The 14,631-nt window shown below is 35.4% G+C and overlaps 1 protein-coding gene across 1 annotated transcript; it reads right to left on the bottom strand.

The window, feature by feature from the left end:
* Window positions 1-2,198: 2,198 nt before the first annotated feature.
* LOC122047530 (3-oxoacyl-[acyl-carrier-protein] reductase FabG-like) lies at window positions 2,199-13,798 on the bottom strand. Its single transcript, XM_042608886.1, has 4 exons — window positions 13,663-13,798; window positions 5,079-5,278; window positions 3,175-3,404; window positions 2,199-2,596 (listed from the first exon to the last, which is right to left on the bottom strand). Exons 1-4 carry the CDS (start codon window positions 13,752-13,754, stop codon window positions 2,318-2,320), a joined length of 801 nt encoding a protein of 266 aa, XP_042464820.1. The 5' UTR covers window positions 13,755-13,798; the 3' UTR covers window positions 2,199-2,317.
* Between the last annotated feature and the right edge of the window lie 833 nt (window positions 13,799-14,631).

Below are 14,631 nucleotides of genomic sequence, written 5' to 3' on the forward strand. Positions count from 1 at the left end.
ACGAAATTTGACTGCTGAACTTCATCACAACATTACATATCGTTGATGACATTGATAGGTCATTGAGGATTTACTGTGATAATAAAGTCGTAGAACTTTATGTCAAAAACTACCACAGTTCGTCGAAGCCTAAATACATCGATATTAAGTTTCTAGCGGTTAAAGAAAGAGTTCAGAGTTGTTAGATTATAGTAGAGCACATCAACACAGATTCCATATTGGCCGATTCACTCACCAAAGGTCTAGTACCTAAGGTGCTTCATGCGCATGTTGTGGATATGAGAGTCATTATGGAAGAAGAACTCATCTAGTAGGAGTCTATATTTATTGCTCTATGTTAATTAATGAAAACAAACATTTGTTTTGATTATTGTACATACTTAAAGTTCAAAACATTAATAGGAATTTATATGTTTGTTTGACACTCTGACTATGATATCATTATTTACTATTGCTATTTAGCATTTGGTGTTTGTAAATAAGATATAGATTCCTTTTGGAATCATATAGTTTGGATCATGATTTGCTATTGCAGTTTAGCATAAAGTATTTTGCAAATATGATCTAACCTCTTTTGAGGTCATCTTAGGACCAGTTGAAAATTGACATGTATTGATCATATTTCATGTAATTTTCACTCTACACATATACATCTTGATCTATGTCATTAATGTAATTGGTATTGTGATTACTGTTGGGGTTTGTTACGATCATATACAGTAGCTATGATCTCTTTAGTCCTATACTAATGAAGTTAATGGATTAGATTGTTTGCAGGGGTATCTTGTATCCATAAAGTTTGATATCAACTAAAGTTTACTTGTATTCCACATACAACTCACATATAGCCCAAGTGGGAGATTATTGGATATCATTATCCCTATTAGGTGGGGTTATTTATAAGTTGCATATGTAAATACAATCTAAATCCTTTAAAGTGATCTAACTTAGGCTTATTCGATTTAGTTGTTGGATGTAGACCTTGTATGTATAGAACCTTTAGTCCCATATCTATTATCATCTATATGTTGATAATAGATGTTTAATATATATATAGACTTATAGTCCCGCATCTATTATTATCTATGGGCTGATAATAAATGCCCACTATATATAGGGTTGGTCCCCAAGGTTTAGGGAATCATCTTGACATAGTTTCTTGTTCCCCATTGACAAGAAGCTTTACAGCGCTGTCATCCCTTAAGCCCCTTGAAGACCTTCCTTTCCGCTGCATCTTCTTCCACAGAAATTAAGCCGACGACGCTAAAGACAAGAATATGACTCTTCAATCAGGTTCCTTGTCTATTATGTTTATGTATTTATTTTTCTTATGCCATGTTTAATTGATGAAACGAAGATCCATGCTCATATGTTCTTATATTTCCTATATGTGAATTTTTATACGATTCTTAAAATCCATGCGGCTTAGGTTTTATAAGAACTATCAGTTAACACTTATTTCATGTTTATTCATATCTTTTTATAGCATGACATATTTGATTTATAATCCGGTTTTAGTATGCATATATGACTATGACACTTGTGTGCATTTTCATATTCCACGGGATGTAGGGAAGAACGAAAGGTGAATCTAATTCTCCAACTCTTAAAGTCCGAGACACAAGGGGCTGTTCATGAAAGTAGTTCAAAACATCACGAGGGTACCTTTAGCTATCACAGAGTTTAATGGATTTATCCCGATTTGACATCACAAAGTAATGGAGCACTTAGAAGATTGTGAGATATCATGACAGGTGTCTCCCTGAGGAAGCATAGTAAGGTTATCTCGAAAGTATGCATCGTGTATTCATGTTTGGATAGACACACTAGTATAATTCCAAAAGTCTATATTAGGTACTTCATAATAGACCACCTTCATAATTATTAAATACAAAGGTAAAAGAATGGATAATATTTAAGGTATCAATAATCATCGTGGAGAAATTGAAATCCTAGAATTGATTCTTAAAATCAATTTTCTCTCACAAACTCTTCTCGATTTCTTAGTTTATTTTCTTTCTTTGACGATTCTCTTGACTTTGATTTGTTTAGATAGTCTATTTTATAATTCTGACTAGTACTCAATTTACAGTCCTATGAGATTGATCATTTATTATTTCACCACAACCGTACACTTGTAAATTTCTCACATCACTAGCCAATTCAATGCTTTTACACACCAACATCAAACCCCCAGCTTGCACACTATAAAAAGCATTAATATATAAATGTAAATATACCATAAGGTTAAACAAGCTCATTAAATAGATCTTGTTGGATTATTGAAAATGGACACTCTGAACAAACTACTGATGACCTACATGAAGGAACGCATCCTTGGTCTCACAATGGATTGAGCTCCATCCACAAAGATGGTGGTGCCAGTCATGTATCGCGAGTCATCTCCTACCAAGTACATCACTGTAGAAGCAAGGTCATTCTTCGGATCGAGCCATCTCAACAGCGGCATTACATCTGCAGTAGACTTCTCGGCCTTGTCTTTCCCAACTGAACGAGGGTACTCATCGTCCAAGTGCAAACCGCGCGCAACAGCATTGACCCGGATATTGTACTTGCCAACCTCTAAGGCTGATAACTGTAGTGAGATAGATTTAGGAAAAAAAAAAAACAGAAATAGGAACGAAGACTTTCAGTTTATCCAATTCTTATGTTTGGAGCATATATCACATTGATCACTAGAATATTCAATAGTCATGCACTTGGTTGACAATACAAGCTTCATATGCATTGTACTCTTACAACCATACCTTTCAACACTTCCCAATCTCCTTCCAACCTCATGTACTACTTTCTATCCTCTTACTACTACAAAGTTATAAAACCATGAGCTGAGTTCATTGCTTGTTTCCATATCAGTTAGTCACGTCGATATCATCAAAGGGATAACATTGGTTGATTCACTTTAACTGATTGCTCAACATGAATCATTAAAAGTATTTTGTACAAATTCTCTTGTTCTTATGCCTTATAAAGGACATAAACAAACATGTGTAATCACATTGAACAAGATTGTAAGTCATAATTCGTATAAGTTGAGATGAGTGTTATGATGAAAACAATTTCATGTTTTTCATGGTAAATACTCAGTTTCAAATTTGTTCATCTTGATAAATGTTGCACTTTGAGAAGAATGTGGAGCTAAAATATACTTACTCGAACCAATTGTTGCACTGCAGCCAAGCTTGAGCCATAGGCAGCAGCACCTGGATACAAGCCTCTTTCTGCCCCGAGGATCTGGGATATGAAAACAATAGATCCACCTGCTTTCTGATCCCGCATCAGCTTTGCGACTGCTTTTTGTAGAAACCATGGTGCCATAAAATTAATTACGACCGTCTTTTTAAATTCCTGTTCAGTCACATGTAGATATTCTTGCATTTTCCCTGTTCAAAGAGGAAGAATGCATATTTAGCTACAAAAAAGCTCATCTAGTGATCAACCAAAAACAAACCAAACAATAGCTGAAAGTACCCAAAGAATGAACTTGAGTGGCATCAAGATATCAATTAAAGATAAGAATATTTGTGTAGGCTTCTAAAATAGGATTTCAGCAAACTTTTTTTTATTTCATTTGGCTAAAAGAATTTAATGGGTAGATTTGGTTAAAGATTGTGTTGCTTTCACAAAGTAAAGATCTGATATAGTTACACCTTAGTTTTTTCTCACACGATAAGTTCCTAGGTTAGCTAAGAAAAGTTATATTAGGTGACTGAGTTATTATTGCCTTCCACTTAAGCTTTTGGGGTAGTGGTTGGGCGCCTTATGAGAGAACTTGCCCATTCTGGCCCAAAATAATTGAATCCAAGCAAAAGAGTAGGCCACTCATCTATGCTTATACACACTCTTAATTAACTCACAACTCGACATGTAAGACTTACGTATATTGCGGCCTAAAATTGGTGTAGAGGACATATGCAAGAGTAGTATTCAACAGTTTGTTCAATTTTCCTCTTTCATTGTTGTTCAGTTCATAGATCTATGTAGGAATGTGACTAAGACGTGATACATTTACCTACAACCTACACTACTAAATTCATCAAAGTAAGCAAGATGAGGATTTTCAAACATCAAGAAAACAAAAAAAATTACAATTTACCAAAGGATGCACTCAAGTTTCTTGAGCGGCCAAAGGGCGCGCCACATTTTGGATTTTATCAAAGGTTGCCTATGTTTGACCCATTTCAGATCTGATACTGCCCAAGCCATTAGCGGACCGACTAGTTAACTTGAAGTGACTTTAGTTGACTAGACACGGCTAAACATATAAAAGAATTTGATAGATATAGAGAGCTGAAAATCAAGAAAAATGAATATGGACAAACTGAGGGGAACCTCAGGAGTGCAAGGGTGCCAATCTAAAACGAATCCTAGTTTTTTAGTGTCATCTAGCATTTTTATGTTTTTAGCAAAGAGTGTTTGATAACCCTATAGGGTTTATAATATATAAAATGAGCATAACAAATAGACTCGAGAACCCAAGAGTGCAATAATACTCATTTGCCATGGGCTCGAGACCTCTTGTGCCATCAAACACTTTTGACCAAAAGTTTAACAACCCAATATAATTCAAAATCTAGAAAAACGAAAATAAACAAACTTAGGGGAACTCCAAGAGTGCAAAAATGCCCAGGTTGTCTCTTTGAGATGATGAAGAGTCTTGGGTACAGATTTCCTTATACTCATATCTCTTATGGATTAAATGATTTTTCATGTGCAGTGAATTACAACTAAGTTATCATTTTCTCCAGATAAAACAATGATTAGTTCTCTATCTTCAATGCTCAAGCCAAGATGACTTTTGGAGAATTTTCTATGATAGAATGCATTTCAACTACACCCTCTATTTTAGGTTTTCCAATAAACGTACACACTTACAATTGACTTGAATTTTAAAATCATAAAATTGGTTTAAAACTCACGTAAAACTTATGGTAGAAACAAGACACTTATAATAGTTTCTCACACATCAGAAATTTCATGGTATAAAAAGAGTGAAAAAGAACATGATATAAAAAGATTCACAATTGTTTTCCATCAATACAAGAGCATTTACTTACCTTCATAGGAATAACAGTTGACAAAAGCATCCAGCTTTCCCAAAATCTTCCACGCAGTACCCACTGCCTTATCAAAGTTATCCTCATGATCTTCGTCTACATTTAAACCAACCACTTTGACATAAGTGGGTTCATTTAAGGATATCATTATATCCTCTGCCATTGTTTGCAATTGACTCTCATTACCCAGCAAAACCAAGCTATTGTCACAGAGCAACAAGTAGGATCAGAAGACATTATTAAGCAGCAAAGTTAGGACTTGAGAAAAATAATCAAGTAGACTTTCTTTACAAAGGCTCACCACAAAAAAGCTGTCATTTAGTGACGGACTTAGAGACGGAATTATCGTTCCGTCTCTAATATAGAGACAGAATTATACTTCCGCCTCTAATTAGAGACAGAACTATATTTCCATCTCTATTTTGGCCGTTTAGAATTAAAAAATAAATTAATCAGTAAAGGTTAGCGACGGAAATAAATTATTCGTCTCTAAATAGAGATGGACATTTTAATTCCGTCTCTAATTAGAGATGGAATATTTATTCCGTTGCTAATTAGAGACAGAATTAAACGTCCATCGCTAATTAGACATGTGGCCAACAGGACGAGAACTCCGTGATATGCCCTAAATCGCGATATTAGCGAATAGTTCCGTCGCTAAAAAGAGACGGAACTATTACTTCTGTAGCTAATTAGAGACGGACTCTTAGTTCTGTTGCTAATATCGCGATTTAGGGCATATCGTGCCTCCATCTTCCTCTCCACCGCTCGTGTCTGTGAAACCCTTTAGCGACCGTCTCCTCCAGCATGCTCTCTTTAGTGACCTTCCCATCTCCGACATCCGTCTCCTTCGGCGTCCTCTCCTCTGGTGACCTTCCCACCTATCGGTATGATTTCTCTTTTCCTCTTCGATCTCCATTTTACCAATTAAACCCTAATGGCGGCAATCTTGGTCGGCTGCGACCTCGTGGCCATGACTTGCTTGGCCCCGAGCTCATGGCGGCGACCTCTGCCGGCCTGAACCTTTGGCGGCCCTAACCTTAGCTGGCCCCGGACTTGGCCGACCCCAAGGTTGCGGTAGGGAGCTTGGGTGGCCTTGAGCTCGAGTCAGTGACTCTGGCCGACCTTGAGATCATGGCAGCGAGCTTGGGCCAACTCAGGACTCTCTGCCGCTTCATCTTGGCCAGCGCTGCCACTGGATTGGCCGACCCTCTTGGCCACCCTTAGCTGACGACTAAGAATTTGTTGCTTCTAGGTTGTAGAATTATATTCTGGTTGATTTTAATCTAGTTTATCAAGTTGTAAAATTCTAATTTAGTATCATTGCTTTGAAAGGACAACTTCTTAATTATATACCCAATTTTTTGTATTCATGGTATGGTTTGTGAATACATTGAATCATGTGTGTAGTACCTCTATTGTATTAATTGCATACTTACTAAATAATCAATCTTATGTTTATTAGGATATAATGTACATGAACAAAGATTAGATGTACAATAGATTGGAAAATGAATTTATCCGAAATGAATATTTTGCTAGAGTTGAGGAGTTTGTGAACTTTGCAAAGAGTCATCCATGTGGCAATGGATGGTGTCACGTTACGATGTCCGTGTAATCATTGCAAATGTAGAAATAAAACTTTTCGTGATGAGGATATTGTAAAAGTACATCTTTGTAAAAAAGGATTTCTTCCAAATTACTACAACTGGTATTGTCATGAAGGCTTTGTCTCACCGTATTGGAACTTCGGTTGCTTCTTCATCTAGCACAACTCTTTTAGTGGAATCATTATTTAATGAGAATGCAATGCAATCAATGATTTTTGACGCTATGAATGATGTTGATCATTCAAATATAGATGAAAAACCAACAATTGAAGTTCAGCAAATGTATGACATGTTAGCAAGTGAAAGAGAAGTGTGGAAAGGGATTCCGTCTGATTATTCCCAATTATTAACTAGTGCAAGGTTATTGAATATTAAGGAAGAGCATCATTTTTCAGAAAAATGTTACGATAACATATATCAATTGATGTCTGAGTTATTTCCCGCTGATAACATAATGTTTTATAGCTTCTACAATACAAAAAAATTGGTGAGAGGTTTAGGTTTGTCTGTAGAGAAGATTGATTGTCGCATTAACAACTGCATGATATTTGGAAAATAATACAATGAACTGATTGAATGTAGAATTTGTACTCACCCTTGTTATAAGCATAGTAGTCGCATACCAGAGAAGAAAAAGAAAAAGAGTGCATGGAAAATTATGTATTATTTGTCGTTAACTATTAGACTCCAACGCTTGTACGCATCTACTACAATAGTAAACTACATGAGATGACATCATGAGCATGTGTACAAAGAAGGTACAATGTGTCATCCTTGTGACTCCCTTGCATGGAAACATCTTGATACAACATTTTCCTCATTTGCAATGGAACCACGTAATGTGAGACTGAGACTTTTGGGGTATGGATTTCAACCATTTGGTCAGTTGAGACAGCAATATTTATCTTGACCAGTTATATTAACACCTTACAATTTATCGCCATGGATGTGTATGAAAGATGAATTCATGTTCCTTACTGTACTTATTCCAGGGTCAACTAATCCGAAAGAGAAGATAGATATTTTCTTGTAACCTCTGATTGTCGAGTTGAATGAATTATGCAATGTAGGGTCAGTAATTTATGATGTGCAAAACTAATTTTAGATTACATGCTGCATTATTATGCACGATTAGTGATTTTCCAGCATACTCAATATTATTGGGATGGAACACGGCTGGTAAATTAGCATGCCCACACTGTATGACAGAGTTTGATGCATTTTCATTACCCTACAGTGGGAAGGTATCTTGGTTTGATAATCATCATAAATTTTTATTACTTGGTCACCCTTTCAGGCGAAATAAAAAAAAATTCATTAAGAATGCTATAGTCAAAAAACTTCCTCCAACAATTAAGTCAGGTGAAGAAATCCTTGACCAAATAGACAACTATGATTTTCTACCAATATCTGAGACTAATTCTGATGAGATAAATAAATACATCGTTAGGCAATGCAAGTGTGGTTGAAAGAAAAGGAGTATTTTTTTGGAGTTGTCATATTGGAAGTATTTACTCATTCATCATAATTTAAATGTGATGCACGTTGAGGAAAATATCTTTGATAATATTTTCATGATGAATGTGCATGGAAGAACTAAAGACACTACAAAAATCATGTGAGGAATTAAAAGAACAGAGTTGCATCAGGATGAAACAACCAATAAATTCCCAAAGCCTTGTTATACATTGGACAAAAATTGTAAGCAAGCTTTATATAATTGGTTTAAAGAAATCATGGCTCGATGCATGGATATGAACAAGCTAAAGATGTTTGGAATAAAGAGTTATGACTGTCATGTATTCATACAAAGACTTATTTTAGTAGTTTTTCATGACTTATTTCCTCAAAATGTTTGGCAAGCACTCACATAATTGAGTTTGTATTTTAGAGATTTGACAGCAAGATGTATTATGATGAATGATATGCTTCGACTAGAAACAGACATTCCTATCATACTATATAAGCTAGAGCACATTTTTCCACCCAGTTGTTTTGATTCAATGTAACATCTACCAGTACATTTAGCATACGAGGTACAAATAGCTAGTCCTGTAGTACAAATGGATGTATCCATTTGAACGATTTTTAAGGAAATTAAAGAATAATATTCGTAACAAAGCAAAAGTTGAGGTGTCAATCTGTAATACTTATCTGGTTAAAGAAACATCCTCTTTCTGCTCCTATTATTTTGTTGATAATATGAAAATCAGACATTGCAAGTGTCCTAGAAATTCTGATGATACTCAACCAATAGACCAATCTATGCTTTCTATTTTCAAGTTTCCTAGCAAGCCAATGGGAGCATTTGTTTCTAGATGGTTAACTCAACAAGAATATCATGCTGTACGGACATACATATTCTTAAACTATGATGAAATCAAACCCTACATAAAGTAAGTTGACTTCTTTAATCAAACATTTATCAAATTTAAGTTGTTTTCTGAAAATCCCAATTTTCTTAAAATTACCTTATTTTTCATCTTGTATGAATAACAACTACAAGTACAAAATCCATCAATTCATGTAAATGAGATATCTAAAAAGTTAAAGACGGAATTTGCATTATGGTTTCAAATCTATGTAAGTTAGAGGATAATTTTCATTTCTTACATTCATATTAAATTATCAGAAGCTTATTTTATATCATAACTATTGTTATAGGTGTTCGATCGGAGAATATCTAATGTGCAAGATTCCAGGATAATCAATCTTACATCTGGACCTCTTCGTAAGATAATAGTTGCTACTATGTTAATGGCTTTAAATTTCACGTGACACAACGAGATTCACGCACACTAACTTTTAATTCGGGTGTTTGTGTGAAAGGATCTATCAACAACAATAATTTTGAGTTTGATTATTATGGGAGATTTGAAGAAATCATAGATGTTGAATATCATGCCTTACCCATCAAAAGATGTGTGTTATTTAAATGTTCTTGGTATGATCCGACTCCAAAAACAGGTACCAGAATACATCTAAACTATAATTTAGTTGAGATAAATGCAAACAAAAGCTTCAACAAGTATGAACCTTTCATTTTCACGGTACAAGCAGGGGAGATTTTCTATCTTGAATATCCCACGAAGAGAAGAGGACCTAGTCAATGGTTAACAGTTTGTCGAACAAAGTCTCGTTCTACCATAGAAATGTCGAACTCTATTGCAACCCAAAACCATGATGTATTTTAAAATGATGGAGATACATACAGTAGATTCTCAGATTCAATCAACATCTCAATTACTTGTAGATGTTAATATACCTTATGAGGAGATAGATGATGGAGAGATGCCCAACAGTGAGAAGCTTATTGAACTAAGAGAGTCTAGTGAGGAGGACCTACAAAATGTTAATGTTAATGATTAAAATTCTTATATCTCACTAGTTATACTCTATTATTCATTAATGTTAAGGTAAATTTTTATTTTAGATCTAAATATTCCTGGTTATATCACTAGTCTTACTCTATTAGTCATTATTATTTTTATGATTAAAACTAGTGTGCATGTGTTATAATGTAATTATGCAGATATAGACATGTCTGACGTTGGTGGTGAGATTGTTCTGTAGATTATCGGAGGTTGGTAAGCATTGGTGTTATTACTATTATTCACTGTATCTATTTTTTAAAATATTTCTAATATTTTTATTTGTTAAATGCAGTTTTACCCCAAATGGTCATAGAGTAGCTGCCTACATCACATCCAAATTTAAAGAACGATTTAGCCTTGCTGGTACTACATGGAAGCGGGTAGACCAGGAAATGAAGTAATTTTATTAAGATGAGTTTTTCGTAAGTAATTTTAATTCTAATATTTTTTTATGTTTTTTATAATAATTTGTGAACAAATTATAGCAGAAAAGATATACTCGGGAGACAGGGCACGAGACGGAATTTTATGACACCTGGAACGCAGCTTGTGCCAAACTCTACAAAGACATGCTATACAAATAGGGTTGTAAATGAATCAAGCATTCGTGAACAAGCTTGGTATTAGGATTGGTAAGAGTTTGTTTATGTTCGTTCAATATACACAAGATTAATTAAACAAACAAGCTTGAACAGCTCGTTAAACTAAACAAACAAGCTTGAACACATATGTGTTCAACTCGTTAACGTTCGTTAACAATGTTCACGAACCATATTCATTAACAAAATTCTTTTCAATTTGCTAAATAAATAATAAAATAAAATAAAATAAAATAAATAAATAAGTTTAAATTATCAAGCTCAATGACCAATCAAACAACTAAAAGTTTTAAACAATTAAACAAGCTTGAATTGAAAGTTCGATAACATCTAAACAAACTAAGCTCGAACCAAACTCAAGCCAAGTTTCAAACAAGCTTAAGCTCGTAAAAAATAAACCAAGCCAAGCTTGACCAATCATTTCAAAAGCTTAGTTCATTTTCAGCTCAGCTTGGTTACCTTATCAAACAAGCTTGAATACCCCAAAGCTCGGCTTGGCTTGTTTCGTTTACAACCCTATATACAAAGCAAGACAAAAAGGAATAAAACAATCGTATGTACCTGAGGACATTTGGGATGCATAGCGAGCCATCTGGGTTGTAGACAGATGGCAGGAAAATGTAATGATAGCTCGGGCCAATAGAAAGAGTGAGCTGGTTAGCCCTAATACCGGAGCGACAAAGCATATCGCTGGATCCCGATTGATCGTCGATCATGCCTTAGATTTGGTGAGTTTACAATTAATAAATTCTATAAGAATTTTATACTTAGATTATAAATGAATTCTAATACCAAGGAAATATTTACATTCTTTAATATTCAGGAACAAGAGCTACAGCGACCTCCTATTTGTTGGAAGTTATTTACCAAGACATACAAGTCAAAAGATGACACATTTATAGATAGTCGATTGTCGGCATTAGACGTCAGAATATACACTTGAATATATTTAAATATTAAAAATGATTACCTATCATTTTTATAAATATCTAATATATATATTTTTAATGTAAATAGGAACAAAATGCTGCTAGGGTTGCACAGACGTCTAAACCCAGTTTAGAGGGAGGTGAGGAGCAGACTTTATCCACTGACTAGATAAATGAAATTTATTATGATATGGTCGGTGGAAGGAAAAAGACCTCCACCCTTTATGGTTTTAGCCCCAAGTGAGAGTCATATATGATCAGGAGATGGCTCCTAGGGCCAAGGGTCGTCCCAGCACATCATCTAGCGCATCCGGATCATCTGCTAGAGTAGATGCATTAGAGCAAGAAAACACAAATTTGAAAACCCAACTCTCGAGCTAGGAGAGAGAATTTCAAGTAGAGCGACAAGCCCGAATGGATCTTACACAAATTGGGCGGGATATGTAGGCCTTCTTGGCTCAGATGAGTGCAACGCCGCATCGTTTTGCCTCTCAGGAGACTCGGGACCCTAATAACCCTTAGGACCCCGATAACCCCCTATCAGTAGATTGCCATAGGTGTCTTGACATTTGTTTTTTTTTTGTTTTTTGCTCACTAATGAAACCATCTCTAACGCTGCATTATATCTTTTCAGGAACTTTGATATCTATTTTATACAACACCATCAGATATCCAAACTAACATTCAAGTATGTATAATAATATCATATTATTAAATTTAATATGTTATTCTTAATTGTGGATTAGTTATTTCTTTGTTTTATTAATAATCTATCATATTAAAATTTCTACAGGATTGATTACTACTCGTTAGTTTTGGATTAGATTTTCCTTGCTAGGAGGTATTGTATTGTGTTTTTAAATGTTCAGATGGTGTAGTACTTTACATTCAGATGTTGTTGGTGATGTTTGGATATTTACTTTTGTTGTTTGTTTGGATATTTAGTTTTAGTTTTGTTCTTAGATTATTGTTATTGGAGATGTAATATTATGTTTATGGTTGGATATTTATATTCAGATGTTATTTTGTTGTGTTTGTTTAATTGTGAATGTATTATGCTGTTTGAAAACCATCGTATGTGATGGGTTATATTGATATGAAATGTAAACAGGGATGAATGTAGAAATAGATTGTGTCTGTTGAAAGTTCCTGCAATTAGCTACGGAATATTAATATTCCGTCACTACTTTGTCCAAGAATTTACCCAAAAGCATGATATTTTGCGACGATATTTATTTTTCCATCACTATCTAAAGACGGAATTTAAATTTCTGTCGCTACTTTTGTCTCATAAATTACCTGAATCACAATATCTTGCGACGGAATAGAAAATTCCATCGCTAATCTAGCAAACACATAACTTGCAAACAAAATACATTGCGACCAAATATTTAAAAAAGCATCTCTAGTTAGCGACGGGTTGTTAAGGTTCCGTTGCTAAAACCAGACTAACACCGTTAACATATATAGCGACAATTATAATATTCTGTCCCTAATAGACGGAATTTATGTTCCGTCTCTAATTAGCGACAGAATTTAAAATTCCGTCTCTAAATATAATCAGCAACAAAAACCGTAGCGATACTAATAATCCGTCGATATTCAGTCGCTAATCTAGTTTTGTGACAAAAAATTCCGTTTCTAATGCTATATTTTTTTGTAGTGGCTGTTGGAGGTTATTTGTCCTTTGGGTAAAGCACAACACGCAACATGAAATCCCAAAAATTATAGAAACCGGTGGAGTGAGTTTTAAATCAATGATAAATGACCCAAACACCAGCAACATTCTCGGGGTTGGAAATACGCAAAACCAAGATAAAACACCAGAATAACTACGTTCCGACCCTTCCAAAACCCTTTCTTTTTCTTCAACTACAGCTTTCGGAAACCCCTTTGTTCAATTCCAACCTCGCGAAGTTTCCCCATTCGGCCTGATGTAACTTCTCCAAGCAGTCCATCAGGCATCGACAAAATGTACCACGAACCCTAAGGTCCCTGATGCACAGGTCCCAACGGCGTACACGAAAAATCGAAGCGAGTGCCGATCGAAGAAGCAGAGAAGAAATGCGTACCTGCAGCCGGATTTGGCCAAGTGATAGGCGACGCCCATGGAGATGTCGTCTCCGTTGGAGGCCAATAGCACCCGCTTCCCGGAACCCTCCATCCGATCCCCAATCGCAAAGAAGCGAGGAAGGAGGAGCCGGAGAATGATTCGGTAGGGCTGCAGAGCTGCTACCTTTTATAGTGCGTGATGGTTGGTTACATCACTGCTGCTGACGGGCGTCATTCTTTGTTTTTTTTCTGGGTATGGAATGGACGTATCATCGCACGTGCGGTTGCTTCCTCTCTTATTATTCTACATAAATATGCCCACGCGGAGCACGGATTTTATTTAAAATATCATATAATAGAATTTGGCAAAATTTATTCAACCGGATAATTAAATTTTCATAATACTTATTCAACTTTCATATTTATTAAAACACAGTTATCCATTGGGCACTAAACTTTCTTATAAATTCATGATAAAATATCTTAAAGTTATATCAACTTCAAAAATTCATAGATTTTTATATTTAGGCTATGAAATTTAAGATGACGTAATGAGTACAATAAATTTGATTTTAAGTATTTCTTAGAGGTTTAAGTTTATCAATAAGTTTCAAAATTTTTTTTATCCTGTCTGAACGCTGAATCGATGGATACTAGATTCTTAGATGTTTAAGTTCATCAACAAGTTTCAAAATTATTTTTGATCCTGTCTGAGCGCTGAGTCGGTGGATACTAGGGACGTGGCGCTCTCCGCTGTCTTCGATTGGTGATGTGGATCTACGGTGAACCTGCAAAGAAACCGAGCCGGAAGGAGTTTCCCGGCGACGACCCTCCGACGCTCAAGTCAGGCAGTGAAGAAGAAGAGGAGCAAGGTAACGCTATTGTGGCTACAGTGATGAGAATCGCATACCTCCGTCGAAGTCTCGGGGTCCTTATATAGGACCCCGGGGAGGCGCGAACACGCTTCTCGATGCATGCACGCTTCCCCA

Source organism: Zingiber officinale, chromosome 2B (genome assembly GCF_018446385.1).
Source record: "Zingiber officinale cultivar Zhangliang chromosome 2B, Zo_v1.1, whole genome shotgun sequence".
Classification (NCBI taxonomy): Eukaryota; Viridiplantae; Streptophyta; class Magnoliopsida; order Zingiberales; family Zingiberaceae; genus Zingiber; species Zingiber officinale.